The sequence below is a fragment of the Gymnoscopelus microlampas genome (assembly GCF_963454915.1).
Source record: "Gymnoscopelus microlampas genome assembly, chromosome: 19".
Classification (NCBI taxonomy): domain Eukaryota; kingdom Metazoa; phylum Chordata; class Actinopteri; order Myctophiformes; family Myctophidae; genus Gymnoscopelus; species Gymnoscopelus microlampas.
In genome coordinates, this window is record NC_139956.1 from 16,670,324 (window position 1) to 16,686,794 (window position 16,471).

At 41.3% G+C, this 16,471-nt stretch overlaps 1 protein-coding gene across 5 annotated transcripts in view; it reads left to right on the forward strand.

The window, feature by feature from the left end:
• Positions 1-15,240, forward strand: part of LOC311035379 (NACHT, LRR and PYD domains-containing protein 3-like) — a 32,351-nt gene extending 17,111 nt beyond the window's left edge. For all 5 annotated transcript variants that reach the window (XM_084043543.1, XM_084043544.1, XM_084043547.1 and 2 more), the window contains 7 exons: positions 1,184-1,380; positions 1,566-3,129; positions 3,964-4,206; positions 4,583-4,756; positions 10,968-11,129; positions 11,921-11,967; positions 14,034-15,240. In XM_084043543.1, the coding sequence (XP_083899669.1) occupies positions 1,184-1,380; positions 1,566-3,129; positions 3,964-4,206; positions 4,583-4,756; positions 10,968-11,129; positions 11,921-11,967; positions 14,034-14,563 (2,917 nt within the window). In that variant the 3' untranslated portion in view covers positions 14,564-15,240. The remainder of the gene's footprint in view (positions 1-1,183; positions 1,381-1,565; positions 3,130-3,963; positions 4,207-4,582; positions 4,757-10,967; positions 11,130-11,920; positions 11,968-14,033) is intronic.
• The last annotated feature ends 1,231 nt before the right edge of the window (positions 15,241-16,471 follow it).

Below are 16,471 nucleotides of genomic sequence, written 5' to 3' on the forward strand. Positions count from 1 at the left end.
TTAAGAAAGAAGAGCATGAATTAGTAAGCAGCTTATTTTGTGGAAACAGTTAGACTATTTCCTTGTCCATGCCAAGGAAGGTTTGGTCCATGCTGCTGATTCAAGCATACTGTAATAACTGCTCTCATTGGCTGTAGCACGGATCTACTCGGGGAGTAGCCTCGATCTCCAGGCTTTTTTTTTTTTAGTTTTGCTTTTTTAGTAAAAGCCTGGGCCAGCGAGTCGGTGTTCCGGGCATAGGAAGTGTTTAATTTCCCCAACCAACCAAAGTGCAGTGGGCGTCGCTCCAAATGTTGTGTTGACAGGGCGGGGGCTGACGGACAGATCGGTGAACCAATGGGATCACACGCATTCTCTCTACGGAGATGTTAAACCCACCCCGCTATGCCAGATATCAGACACGCTAGGGCAGTCTACTCGGGGAGTGATCGCAGCCCCTTAATTGCATCATTTGCAGTTGGCGACACAGCCAATTATGAAACATGCTAGAAATCTAGAAACGGTCGGGAAGGTCTCGGCGATATGTTTTATCGTGTGGATCTTCTCGCAGTGCCTTTCACACACAGCGAGCAATATGTCGCCGAGCTCTGTCCTTGCTCTCGGCTCCTCCCAAAGCAAATTAACATTTGGGACACAAATCATTTCTGGGTCACGCTGGAGGACAGAGTGCAGCGGAGCCGAGGAAGCAGAAATTAAGGTATTGGAATTTGGGTATTGCCTCTCTTTCTCATTTGGCCCAATCTCCTTAATGGGTGTGAGAGGGGTTTGCCATGATCACTTCCAGCTTCTTCAGTGTTCTCACCTCTGCCACCCCCTTCAGTTTAGCACCGACAACAGAGCCAGCCTTCTTCACCAGCTTGTTCAGTCGACTTGTGTCCCGGTCACTGATGCTACTGTGACACCCTAGCAGGCAATTGCAAAGAAAAGGGCACTGACCGATAGAACATCTGCAACATCCTGTTGCACACATTTAAGTATACTGAGCCTCCTTCGGAAGACCAGCCTGTTCTGCCCCTTGCTGTAGAGGGCAAGGGCTGTAGAGGGCTCAATAATGAAAAGTCAGGAAGTAGCATCTAAATATCCTCATACTATGAAATAAAGAAAACTCTGACCATCATGATAAACACTTCCTTGGATGAACAAGGTTTGCTAAATTACAGCTGTATGCTTTCTCCTGTGATAGGTTACGGACCAGGTGTCCAGTGTGTAAGGGTGTTTTGAAGGATCCAGTCAAAATCACCTGTGGACACAGATTCTGCAGAAAGTGTAACACCTCATCCTGGGACCAGCCTGGTCCATCAGGTGAAAACGCCTGTCCTGTGTGTGGCAAAAAAGCAAGAAAAGACCCTGAACTCAGTGGAAAGATAGTGGAAAACACAGGTAATACGAACTATGGGGCTTGTATTATATTCTATTGTTCAATTAAACGGTGGATTTAATTTGTGGGTACTTGACTTTAATCTGTCCATTATTTTCATTCTATTGAGATGTTAAAATGATGAGCTAGTCTTTGAAGAGTGTTCAATATAACAGTTAAAATGTGGTCTCATGTGGTCATCTTTCAGGGTACAGTAATATCCAGAAAGTAAAGATTACTTTCAAAAAAGAAATGAGAGAAAGATTTACCTCAACGCCTGAAGGTAGCGGTAACGGTGAACAAAAGAGCTTGATGAGCAGTATTTACACAACGCTGTACATCACCCCAGAAGAGAGGGAGGACCCATCTGTAGAGCACGAACTCAGACAAATAGAGAGAAGGATGAGGGGGCTGCTGTTAACTGAAATCTCTGTCAATGACATCTTCAAATCTTTACAAGGCCAAGAAGACCAACACCAAAGACTTGTCCTGACAAAGGGCATCGCTGGCATTGGGAAATCCTTCACCGTGCAGAAGTTCGCTCTGGACTGGGCTGAAGAGAAGGCCAACAACGATATCGACTTTGTCTTCGTTCTTGCTTTCAGAGAGATCAACCTGTGCAAAAAGCCGACCAGTCTGCACGAACTCCTGATGAAATTCCACCCTGCGCTACAGGGGTTGAGTGACTCATTAGAATACACCACATCCACAGTGGCCATTGTCTTGGATGGACTCGATGAGAGCAGGCTCTCACTGTACCTCCCCAACAATGAGGTTCCTGATGTCACATCAGTGACCCAGGAAGCGTCAGTAGATGTGTTGTTGACCAGCCTCATCAAGGGGAAGCTGCTTCCATCAGCCCACCTCTGGATAACGTCCCGTGTGGCAGCAGCCAATCAGATCCCTGCTCAATACGTTAACATGGTGACAGAGATTAAAGGTTTCAATGACCAACAGAAGGAAGAGTACTTCAGGAAGAAGTTTGTAGGACACCCAGGTCTCGCTGATCATGTCATCCCCCAAATTCAGTCTTCACACATCCTACTCATGATGTGCCACATCCCAGTCTTCTGCTGGATTTTGGCTCAATTATTCCAGGATTCATTTGTGGGACGAGGTAAGATGAAAGTGATCTTTGCGACCCTGACAGAGATGATGTCGCACTACCTGCTGGTCCAGACCAAGCGGAGAAGCAGGAAATACGATCAGAAGACAGAGCGGAATATAGAGAGGCTTCTGAAATCCCACAGAGACCTCCTCCTAGGTCTTGGAAGACTTGCATTTAAGCACCTCGAAAAGAACAGCCTCATTTTCTATGAGGAAGATTTGCAAGAATGCAAAATTGATGTCACAGAAGCATCCATCTATTCAGGATTCTGTGCCATGATTCTCAAGGAGGAGCAAGTCTTTGACCAGAAGAAAGTCTTCAGCTTCGTACACCTGACGGTTCAAGAGTTCTTTGCCGCACTCTACGTCTATGACTGCTTCATCAACAAGAACATTGAGGCACTGCACTCTTTCCTCGGGCAGGAGCAGAAGACTGACCCGATCACTCTACTGGACATGCTGAAGATGACCATCAACAAGGTGTTGGAGAGCAAGAACGGACAGTTAGACTTATTCTTACGCTTCCTCCTTGGTCTCACCTGCGAGTCCAATCGTGAAGTTCTATCTGGTCTGCTGTCCCCGGAAGAAGAAACAAGCTCAGAAAATACCAGCAAGAAAATCTTCACCTACCTGAAGACTCGAATGAAGAGACTATCTCCAGAGAGGTAAACCTAGATTAAGGCCTTGAACATACGTATATGGATGTTAGTAAATGGACATTTAAACTGTCTGTTAAAAAATAAAAAATAAAAAATAAAATAATAATCCTGGCCACACACATTAAGAAATATATCTCTATACATACGTAAATGCAAAACAAAACAGCGATCAGCTAGTAATCTAATTGTTTATTTATGCATTTATTTGTACGGATGTTTTTCAGCTGTTTTAAATTTTACCACTCCGTCTTTACTTAAGACATCTGTAGGAACTCTAGTCTAGCTTAAAACATGTATATGACGTTCAGAAATAGAAAAAAAAAAAAAAAAAACAGACCATCCTCCTCCCATTCTGAATGTGACCAAGTCCTGTCACAGAGGTCACATAATTTAAACCACAGACACTATGGAATAAGTAATATTGGGCGCAGCAGATGCCTTTGAGTGCCTTAGAAGTGGTGCAGATGATGCCGTAGTGTTAAGTGAGGTATACATTTGTATTGTAATTGGCTTTAACGGTGCTAACCAAACATAAAAGACCCAGGAATATCTACCATCAGTGTTGTTGTTTCCAGGCACATGCTCATAACAAAAATCAACAACTGCCATGCACGAAATGAAGAGTAATGTAATCGTTTCTCCACACGCACCGTTTTACATGGCTACATGGTTCCACAGAAGCAGATTTGAAAAAATCTTAACTTTAGAATGTGTTCTTAAAACTCACATTTTTGGTGACCTAAAACTCTGTTTGTGTTTGGACAGTAGCCAATAACAGCTAATAAGTGCTACATTCGAAAAATCATAAACTCCTGTTAACGTCATTGTTATTGTATACAGTTGCATCACCTTGTTCCAGTGCATGGTGGAGATGAGAAACAACAAAGTGAAAGAAGAAATTGAGGAGTACCTGTTAGAGGACCATTCAGGAACAGAGTTGAGCCCATTCCACTGCTCAGCCCTGGCCTACACTTTGCTGGTATCCAAAGAGGAACTGAAGGAGTTTGTCCTGAGCAGTTACAACACATCAGAACACGGTAGAATAAGACTTATTCCAGCCGTGACCTGCAGCAGAAAGGCTTCGTGAGTTTCACTGGGTCATTGGGACTATTTTCTACATTAAGTGTAGTATTTGTACATGCAAATTGTCAAAAAAAAGGTTTAACAATACAGGTTAAACATAAATCAGGTATTATGTCCTGTCACATCCCAGTACGTCTGAGTTCTATCCATTATAGATTTTCAGTACATTCCAAGATACACAAATTGGAACCCTTGCATAAGCAGTACAAATGTAATGCCACAGCTACTGTATGTGGTGGTGGGGGGGGGGGGGGGCAGCTACAGCCAACACAATTGGTAGAGTTCTTATACATATTGTTTTGTTTATAATCATACATTATAATTGAATTAATAACCTGGTTACTTAAATCTGAATATTATCCAATTCTGTTGACAGACTAGCTGAGTGTAACCTCAGTGAAGAGTTTGTTAAGCAATTGGTTCCGTCTCTCATGTTGCCCTATTCTGCACTGAGAGAATTGGACCTCAGCAACAGTGACCTACTAGACGTGGGAGTGGAGCTGCTCACTACTGGACTGAAAAGTCCAAGCTGTAAACTGACAAAACTGAGGTACTTATCGACATATAGACAGTTTCATACAAATGCTCTAATGTTGCTTGGAGACTATCCAAACCCCTTGGACATATCCGGTTGGGCTGTTGGTTGCTTAATATAGGGAAAGGTAGATTCATTGCAAAGTACCTTCATACAAAACCAGAATTTGGCATCCGCATATAATCAATCATAATCCTTTGGAGCCGTGGACACCACTATTATCATGTAGAGGCGGCACAGTGGCTCGGGAGGCAGAGCGGTGGCTTGGGAAGCGAATGGTTCCCGGTTCGATCCCAGGTTCCCCCTGTGTTACTGTTGAAGTGTCCTTGAGCAAGACAATTAACCCCCAATGGACCCTTCGCTAAACCCCACCCCAAAAGCGATTGTCCAATGCCAGCTTAGCAACCGTTGTTAGCCTGGCACAGGTCTGGCAAACTTTCATCACCTGCCATAGCTGTCAATGTTATTTCGCCCGCGCACACACACACACACACACACACACACACACACACACACACACACACACACACACACACACACACACACACACACACACACAATCATTTGCAACATAATAGCAAGAACAGGAATACCACGATAACGCAATGGTGACTATGAACCAGCAACAGATTCCACTTACCCACAACTGGAGGGTTCTTTTCCCAAGCTGAAATCTGCGCTTAAACTGGAAGGCTATGGCTGTGCCTGTGTTGTTGAACACAGTTTAACGTTGGGAAAGTATTACACGACTCACTCGCCCAGGTGGTGTCAATGATACTAATCACCGTAATCGTAACACAATTCAGAATCCCAGCGCTGCCTGTTTCGAATTCCGCACGTTAAAGTATATTCATTCATTTGTTCGTCTATTTATTAACTGCTACTCTTACCCTGCGGTACATGAAAACTCCTGTTACAGTCATGGATCAACTTCAACCTGGTGTTTGCACTTTCTCCATTTACGGTCCGTACATCTATATAAACGTTCAGATTTCAAATATAAATTGCTTATGCTATGGCCACGGATGTTAAAATTATGCACGGGACTCTCAAAAGTACCCGTATATTCTGTGTTGTTCAATAAAAAGCATTTTAATCCGATCGGTGGCCATTTTCTCATAGTTATAATGTATCAGAGTGCAAAACACCTACCAACCGATAGGGTCGCTTAGTTGAACGCATATGGAGAAAATGGCCACCGATCAGATTAAAATGCTTTTTATTGAACAATACGGATACTTTTGAGAACCCGTACATAAATGTAACATCCGTGGCCATGGGATAAGCACTTTATATTTGAAATATGAACGTTTCTGTAGATGTACGGGCCGTAAATGGAGAAAGTGTAAACACAAGGTTGAAGTTCATCCATGACGGTCGAGACAGTCGACCGTCGTGTATCCATGGCTATTACTCCCTCTAACATTTCCCGTGTTTTTAGTTCATTGAAATAATGTCATGCACATTTGTCCAGTGCATAGCCTACTGCAGGCTTTGTTGACTAGATTTAGAAGACATTTTGAAGCTCTTGCTGCTGAAATGATCGATTATTTTTAAGGGGATTTAACATGCAAGTCAATGGGTGAGAAGCAAAGTTTTCCAGGCGCTGCCAGGCCTGGGTGTGACTAACTCCGCACCACCAGTCACAGAGTGGAGTGGGTGGGGCTTATCGAAGGGTCCATTGCCCCCGATGAACGTATTGGTGCCTTGTGCATGGTTTCATCCACTGTCGGTGTGTGTAAGTGTAATTGGGTGAATGTAATGCACATCGTAAAGCGCTTTGGATAAAGGCACTATATAAATGCACCATTTATAAATATATAAATGCACCATTTATGTAGTTCAAATGTTGAACCCCAGCTCTGGAATCACATTCCAGAGATGCTTTCGAAGGGAAGCTTAAAGTATCCCTGTAAACCATTTACAGTAAATGTTTACAGTCAATGTTAGGCCCGGGCTACATCGGGCGTGGAACTGATCCGCAGTATAATAGCCTACAAAAAAGTCACATGCCAATTCTCCAATTGAGTTGTATTGCTATAATAGACACTTTTTATGTCAACCAATCATCTGGGCTTTTCTGGGTTTTTAAAGTAAAGACTAAAGTCCTAAAAGACTTATACACATTCACACACAGTCAAGTGTAGAGTGTACATTTATACATAGTAGTCTAAGGATCCCAGAGAACAGATTTATTTAATGTGATATTTATGTTTTGTATATATTTTATTCATGAAAATCTAATGCAAATAGATTCATTTATGTCTCCCACAGTCAAACTTAAAACTGCATTGACGCACTTCTCTTATTTATACCTGCAATAATTATTCAGCTGGAGAAAACAAGTTTCCTCATTGTATAAACCTTTTTCTTCTTGTATAACAATCAACGTAGTCTGAACAATTAGGCCTATATCTTTTCAGATGCTGGGGCAGAATCTCTTGTTAACGCGACACATCTCTCAAAGTCTCTCAAAGTTCTTAGCGAATAGGTGGTTCCGTTTGGCACTGAAAACATCCCTGCTAACGTGCAGCATTGGCTGGGACACCAGTGTTATTGTACCATTACTGCGTTCTGGTGCAAGAACACAGTAATGGTAAAATAAAATGAATATATATTAATTTCATTGTAGTTTGTTGGAAACAAAGTGTTATGCACACCTGATTGGCTCAGAGAAGGGTGCGTAGGCAGGGATCAACGTAGAGAATAAAATGAAATGACCCGCGCACCGTCTGCTAAATAGGAACACTTTTATTTAAAGGGACATTTCGCCGATTTTGCAACTAGATCTTCTTTTAATGAAGTTTAGGACTCAAGAAACAAGATCCTTGTGTATAATCTGTGTTTTTAGATATCTAGTAATCTTCGACTATATTGTGACGTTATTTACGTCGTTCCTTTCCACACTACATGTTGTCTCGACGCGTCTCAGTCAGACCAGCTCCAAAGACAGCTCTCATTCCCCACTCGGCCACTCCCATTAGCTGCGGCCAGCGGGCAACCCCCCTTGCAGAGTGAGGCATTACTTTACCTGAGTTATCTTCTGATAGTTGTACTTGAATGTTGACATGAAATAATAATCCTGTTTAGTGTTTCATAAGCGCAAGCGTGAAAACAGAACAAAATACAGCGTGGAGCGACGGTAAACAAACACCGTCGCGAAAGGCTAGGATCACAATACCAAGGATTCGACAGTGATGTCACTACTATGCGACACGGAAGTAGAACTGCATAAAGATACCAAGGATTTGTCAGTGATATGACATCACTAACGAATCCTTGGACATATATGTAACTAGATGAACGTGTGCGAGGTACACGTTCTTCAGCCAGTGTTGCCAGATATTGTGAGAGAAATACGCAACCAGGTCTATGAAAACAAGCCCAAAAGAAGATAACTAGGCCAAGAGCACTTTACCTAGACATGGGATATTATATATTTGAAAATTGCCGATCTACAAGCTCACAACGCTTCGCGACCCATTGTGAGCTTGTAGATCTGCTATTTACAAAAAAATCTTGAGGGGGAAAAAGTACAAAATGTGGAATATTTTTTACACATATTTGTTAGGGGCTCCCTGGCACAAATTATAATTTCAGATGGGGGTCTGTGGAAAAATACATGAACATGTTTGAGAACCACTGGTTTAAACAACAATCAAAACATTTGGAAACAAGCCCAAATATCAACTACATTTTAGAAAGAAGCCGCTTATAATAAGCACACATGGCAACACTGGCATGCTGTTTGTATGTTGTTGTTGGAGATCACACCCACATGCAACCTCCCCTCCCCACAAGGAGGGGCAGTGCACCAAAGCATTTTGGTCATTGTAGTAATGCAGCAGTCCAGTCAAACACACAGATTTCATTATTTTTCTGGCCATAGGGTGCACATTTTAAATTGTACTACTGTTATCAACTACAAATACTATTACCATTGAGTGATTGCAGTTTCTTCCAGGGGTGAAATGCTCCTTTAAGCATTGTAGTTTGTTTTAAAAAATGACCAAATAAGTAGTGGAACTACTTGACGTGCCACACAAATATGAATGTAACTGCAAGCTACAGCAAAAACGAAGTTAAATGCTCCCCAGCACTGTAAAATAGTACAGATAGTATAACATAGAATCCCCCATCCCAGCACAGCGGTGACTGATTATGTTGCACTCAGTCCATGGCAAGCGGAACGATTCTGCATCAAAGCAACTTGTAAAGCTGTCTCCAGACCAGACCGATTTTGGGCCGATTCGGCGTCGGGAAGCGTCGTATATAGTCGTCCAGTCGGTTAGGGGTCCGTCGGGACCTTTTCGGCCGACCCAGAGCCGACTGAACATGTTCAGTCCTTTGGCCGACCGGGGCCCAACTGGAGTAGCTACTGTATGTAGCAGAGACGAAGTGACTACAAAGACCTGTCAGTGTTGCCAGATTATGTTAGAGAAACAAGCGACCATGTCTATGAAAACCTACATTCACTGTTTCTCGTTGTGGCTCCCAGAGAGAGAGATTGATTGATTTGACCTACTTTTGCGCTGTGGTGATGTAATTTATTGGGAGCAGGTGTGTAAGATTCCAATAGTATAAACATTTTAATTGGCTTTCATATACTCTTAATATATTTTTTTCAAATTAGATTTGGCCTTATAGATCGAAATGTGCTCAGTTTTGGCTATTTTCTGGGTGCTAATTTCAATAAATTAATTATTGTATTTAATTTTCATTAATTTATTCGAATAACCGTTTTCAAAAATGTTGTGTACACGTCAGCAGTGGTGGAAAAAGTACTCAAATGTTTTACTTGAGTAAAAGTATCAATGCAATCAGGGCAGGAATTTCACGGTGGCCACGATGGCCATGGCCGTCGTGGCCCCTCTCATTGACCGTGTGCCCCTCGAATAATGACATGCCTTCACGGCCACAGTGGCCGTGGTGCCACAGCTGCGCCCAGCAACTGATTTCACAGTTTTTCCTGTGCTTTGGTGCGCAACACAACCCTTGTTTAAGTGAATTGCTTTCACCTGCTGCTGCTGTGCGGAGTGTGCGCTACAGGGCATATCTCCGCCAAGCCAGGGTGACTTACCCCGGCCCATGAAATTCATATGCAGGCATAGTAGCCAATTAGAATGAAATCTGCAAAAACTGACTCATATATTGATACAGAACCAAATATTGGCTATATATTATGGCTGTCGGGTGGAAATCTTGTATGTTCCTTTTTTATTATTATTTAAAAACAATTTAAAATCGTGAAAATAGCCAATCTACAAGCTGTAATTATTAATAATTAAGAAATACTATATTTTAAAGAGCAAGTTCAATCACATTTCATTTGAATGAAAATAACTTGTGGGTAAAATACATTCTGTGAATCTATTTACTTGAGTAAAAGAATTCAACATTTACTTGAGTTAAAGTACTAAAGTGTTGGTATAAAAATGTACTTAAAGTACCAAAAGTAAAAGCACTAAAATGTTTGAAAATAGCAGATCTACATGCTCAGAACGCGTGCATCGCAACACGTTGTGAGTTCGAGATCTGCTATTTTCAAATAGCTTATAGGTATAAAATAGGGCTAAAGTGGTTAATGTATGTTTCATAATGATTTATATCATACATATATCGTACAAAATTGTACTTAAGTACAGTACTTGAGTAAATGTACTAGTTAATTTACACCACTGCACTCAGTGAAGAAGAAACGCTGGGAACATGTACAAGTGCCTTTGCAGGGAAACAAGCCCAAAGTCGCTTATAATAAGCAGACCTGGCAATGCTGGCACGCTACTAGTCAAAAACAGCAGAGGGCGCTGTTTTTCCTTTTTATTTACCAGATTGGTCTGAAAGTTATAAATGAATTAGCACATGAATGGCCAGTCGGCTGACAGACTTAAATGCCAACTTTTGCCAACCGAATACCAGTCTGTTGCAGTCTGAAGTAGTCTGAAGTAGTCTGAACGAGTCTGTCTGGTCTGTAGGCGCCTTAATTGATTGATTTCTTACTCTACCATCTTGCACAGCATTGCTTTGCATGGAAATGTACATTTTATGGTATTATGTGTCTGATCTTGACTAAAGAGCAACTCAAACTCCTCATTACCTGAACAGTACTTGTTCTGTTACAATAACTGATTCTGAGAAATTCACGCAGTATATACTATAGTATTGAAACAAAATTCAAACTAATAATTAAAGAATTGTTGAATAATTTAAACTTGTATTTGTGTAGCCTGTCAGGCTGTCAGGTCACAAATAAAGGCTGTACACACCTGGCTTCTGCTCTGAGAGACAACCCCTCCTGTCTGAGAGAGCTTGACCTGAGCTACAATCACCTTGGAGATGGAGCGACCATGCTGTCTGATCTGAAGAACAATCCAGACCTCAAACTTAAGTAAATTACAGTCAAGCATATTTTGTATACTTTACACACTCATAGTCATTTACAGGAAAGTACAGTTTTCATTTTACAGTCAAATATAATCTTTATACATTTTTTATTATTAAGTGCATTAAATTACTACAATCTACATTGTATTAATTATTACTTAAAGGACAACTTCACCAATTTTTCATATCAATTGGTCCTCATTATTTATCATTATAATATGGTACAAATTGGTCTACTTGGTCTGTGTCTCTGTGGACAGCCCGCCTACCAGTGACATCATCGGTAGGCACTAGGCAGGTTTGGTCATTTAAAACCAGATTTAAAATGTTTCATTCAAGTTTTTATGAATGCGAGAACAATGGCTTCTACTGTATTATAGCATGCTAGCTTCCCAGGAATAGAAAGCCTACAGCTTCTATTAGCTTGGAGTCCCCATTGATGATGTAACTTGGGACCAATCTCCCTGACAGTTGCACATGGTCGGGTGTGGACCCAGAACTCTGAGCTTTGTTTAAAGCTTGGCAGGAAATATTGTTTTGAATGCCGAGCTGTAGTCCAAAAGCAGAATTCATACAAAGCTGTTGCTCACCTCCAGGTGAGAGAGGGGTCAGTGGCAATTGCATCGTCGTGGATCTGTTTTGATGATATGCAAATTGCCATGGGTCCAGTGTGGGAGGCATCATAGACAGGTCTCCAGTCATTCAGACGTGTTTATTAACACACTTTATTATAATGTTGAATAAAATAAGTAGTCTATGTTGAATATTAAAAAATGTTTTTAATGTTCTCCACAGTGTGGAACATGGAGGACCTCGCCGCATCAAACCAGGCTTTAAGAAATGCAAGTATCCATGGCAACCTAACTGTATCTATAACATTTAACAATCAGACAACAAGATATTTAACTACATGAACTCTGGCATCTCTATTCTTCGGCTAATATTCAGCGAAAATAGCAGATCTACAAGTTCACAAGCCTCACGACACAATGCATTGTGAGCTTGAAGAATGGCTAGAGATGTGTTGTAGAGGGAAATAAAAGAGGATCTACAGTACTATAGAGTCCTGGGGGAACCTGTTCAACTAAGTATAATACTGTAAAGTTTAACTATGGAATCATTGTGATTCCATTGTATGAAAATGTGCTGAAATTGTCACACCAAGTACTGAAAGTACATATTAATACTTTCATTAATGAATATCTACCAGATCCTAAATAAATGATATAGATTCAAGGTTAAAGCAGCACTATATAACTTTCCTCTTCTAACCCGGATTTGAACCTGGTTTCCTGCTTAAGTGCTGAACTTTTTACCATTGAGCTAATAGAGCCGGCCTGCTTGCTCGGGGATAAATTGAATCTTGACCTTCAGGTCAAAATTTGTCAGACATGAAAAAAAGTGACTTAGTGAGGCTTTAAAGCAAAAATGTACTCATGATGATTGTGCTTAAATTTCAGTCATCAATAACAGACCTTCAGGGTCAGGGGTCGGGACAGAAACAAACAGTAGCAATGGTTTCTTATACTTAACGTACTGTAGTACTGAAAGTACCGGGACTGTTTTCAGAGAAATTACGTATTATTATGTATTATGTACCAAATATGATGATTTCTGTCATGTCATGGGAACCTTAAATAGTGTTTTTTTATTCACTTCTTAAGTGCTCTGGTATTGCCTTTTCCAGTATGGATTTTAGAAAAGTATGATGAGTAGGCAGCATGGCCTGTACTGAAAGTTGTTAATCAACTATTAACAAATACTTAGTTAAGCGTTACAAGTGATCTTATCGATGACTCATTAACTCAAGGGTTCCCAAACCTTTTATTGCCGCGACCCCCCCACCCTGACAAGCACTTGGAATTGTAGGAGTTGAGGCATTACATTTTGTTTGACTCGGTTCCACAGATAAATATTGTGAAAATAGCCGAACTCCAAGCTCACAACGCCTTGTGAGCTTGTTGATTGGCTATTTTCACAATGTTTGCCTCTTTCTTACGTAATATTTGACAATTTGGCCATTTTGGTATTAAAAAGGTCTAGCGGTTCCGGTAGACCTTTCTAGCGGTTCCTACCGGAACCGCTGCCTACCAGTCCGCTGGTCATGAAATTATTGGCTTAGGAATGCGAAAAGAAAAAAAAACATGAATTCAATTGTCCATGGGGTGACTAATCGATAAAAAAAAGAAGTCATTTTGGGGGTGAACTATCTCTTTAAAAGTAATTAAATTGTAACTTTAGAAATGTGCAGATACCCTGTATACACTTATACTGTATGTTGGTTTGTTTACTGTTGAGTGAGAAAACAGTGTTTTTATTAAGCTAATCATCTGGGGATCTCCCAAAAATATTTTTTGGGAACCACTGCATCAACTAACAGTTTGTGAATGATCTATTAGCTACAGTATGTCATTGAGCCACACACTTAAAGGGCAAGACCACTTTGTTAGAGGTTTGGGTTGTGTCGTTACCTTGCCATTATGTAACTCCAAAGGTGGACAAGAAATAAAAAATAATTGCTCCATTGATTAGAAATTGATAATTCAAAATATGCTCCTCATTGACTTACATTGTACGCTGAAACAGCTCTCAAAGTCACTCTTTTAGCACGTAAATGGACGCAAACAAAATTGATTCAGACAATATAGAACCTCACCAAACCCAGTACTGTTTTTTTTTTATAAAAATGGTTTGGTGATGTTCTATATTCTGTGAATCAGCTTTGTTTGTGTTAGTTCATGTGCTAAAAGAGTGACTTTGAGAGCTTTGAGAGCTGTTTCACCGAATTATCAATTTCTAATCAATGGAGCAATTATTTTTTTTTCCCCCCCAGGGATGATTGAATGCTATCTTTCCTTTCATTCAGTCAGAAAACTTCAGAAAACAGAACAATGTTTTGTATTTTCAGATGCCTGTGATCTTACCCTGGATCCAAGCACAGCACATAAAAACCTACTTCTGTCAGAGGACAACAGAAAGGTGACCTGGGGTAAAGAGGAGCAGCCGTACCCTGAAAGAATCCAGTCTGTCTGCCAGGTGCTGTCCAGAGAGGAGCTGAGGGATCGCTGCTACTGGGAGGCAGAGGTCTCCAAACCATTTAACATCGGCGTAACGTATGCAGCAATCAGAGGGGAAGGAAACAAGAATGCCAGCCGACTGGGCTCCAACAAGAATTCCTGGAGTGTGATGGGCTCTGACGAGGGTTGCTTCGCTTCACATGATGACAAGAAAGTCGACATATCCTGTAAGTGTACCCGTTCTGGTGGTCGTCTTGGAGTGTATCTGGACTGGTCAGCTGGCACTCTGGCCTTCTACAAAGTGTCCTCTGACAAGGCCACGCTCCTGCACCGCTTCAAGAATGAAGAATTCACAGAGTCACTCCATGTTGGGGTCGAGGTTCACCCACAGTCCTCTGTGACCCTGTGTAAGTCAATCTAAGGCTTGGTTCATGGTTTATGGGTCATGGTTCATGGCAACAAACCCAGTTCACTTCAAAGGAAAGGCTCGCTCAACTTCAGGACAGTCTGAAGAAGTTCTTGAACGCTCTGGGTGCATAATCTGCAAAAACGTATAAAGAAGATACAATCCGCACTCTCTGTAGAAGTCTTAAGATTCTTTTTTAATAATGTTTCCGCAGCAGCAGTCTACCAAACAGACATTAAGTGAACAGTTTCGGTGCGCAGGCCTTCGTCAGTGTTAGTCAGTCTAACACTGACCGCAGCTGACAAGGTACACATTGGATTCAGAAAGAGCTTTGGGTCAGAGTGAGTATACAATCTTCTGTGTATTTCCCCTCAAAATGTTTATGTTGCGAATCAATGACGTCGCTTAACGTCTTCTGGCGTACATCCCATATGCTCGATGACACCTCCCGAAGGACACCGTGGCGCGGTTGGGAGGCTTGTGTGCCTTGATGACCCAAATATCTATATCAATGGAAGCATAATCTTCTGGTAGGTTCACCAATGTCAAGCAGGTTGAAGGGTAGAGGCCTGACAAAGTGCGATCCATTAATCCCCCAAGGCTAACAACCCAGTCACGTAGGAAAAAAAAAACTCCTATGCCCTATTTGCCAATGGGCATAAAGGGCAGTAAGTAAATATTGAAGGCAAACTCAGGGTAGAAATATATTTATTATACAGGCCTGCTGTTGCGCGGTCCAGCAGGAACACTGTCTGGTGTTGACAGCAGACCCTTGCAAGATGGTGTCAGGGGCGCCGGAATGGAATATGACCTGGGGGGACACATCACGCGCGCGCGAAAATTTTCGGGTTATTTCGGGTGGGTTTGTTGATTTTGGGGGGGGGTAATTCGTTTTTTTTTGTTAATTCGGTTCGCCTCGCGCTCGCGGTGGTCGCGAGGTGCGGGGGACTGATTTTATTATTTATAAAAAAATAAAATAAAATAAAACTTCTTTTTTTCAAAAAAAAAATTGGGGCTGGACTGAATAGTGGGGGGACACAGTGTCCTTTCGCGAACACGCGAACATTTTCGGGTTATTTCGGGTGGATTTGTTGATTTTTGGGCGGAATAATTCGGTTAATTCGGTTCGCCTCGCGCTCACGGTGGTCGCGAGGTGCGGGGGACTGGACTGATTTTATTATTTATTAAAAAATAAATAAACTGGACTAAATAGTGGGGGGAGACAGTGTCCTTTAATTAAACAGGCGCCGGCGCCACTGGATGGTGTTGCACCAATACTGCTACTGTATGCTGAGTTGATGCTTCCAGTGTGTTCCAGGTGTAAGGGATAGCTTAGAGGTATAGCTATTAAGTATGAACTGCAAACCTCTTCTTCATTCAATTCATATTCGTTGATATAATCCATTTCCGGTCATCCAATATGGTTTTGTCTCTAGGCCAATTACGATATTTTGAAGAACAGGAAGGCTGATATCGACCAATTATTTTTTCTCTCTCAAAGATTCCGATATCCACAATTAATGTAAGGTCCTCTGTACCCTAATGTCATCAGATTACTGTCTGTACCCGTGTCATTCATTCTAGACAGACATGTTTATTGTTTAACCTATTGTACATTTCAAGCGCTTTAAGCACTCTTAGGAGTAATGATTGACATTTTCTTTATAAATTAAAAATGCTGTACATGTGAAAAGAATGAATTGGATAAGTAACAATGTTTTATCAACAATGTACATAAATATCTATTTAGAAACAAACAAACACATACAGTGCTGTACAGTATATGCCTGATATACTGTATATAATGACCCAAAATATTGGTCAATCCAATATACTGAACTACTACTAATCAAATGACTATAATGGAATCAGTGGGGAATCTATGAAATCTCTTTGATGATGCCAAATCTCTTTGCCAAATGT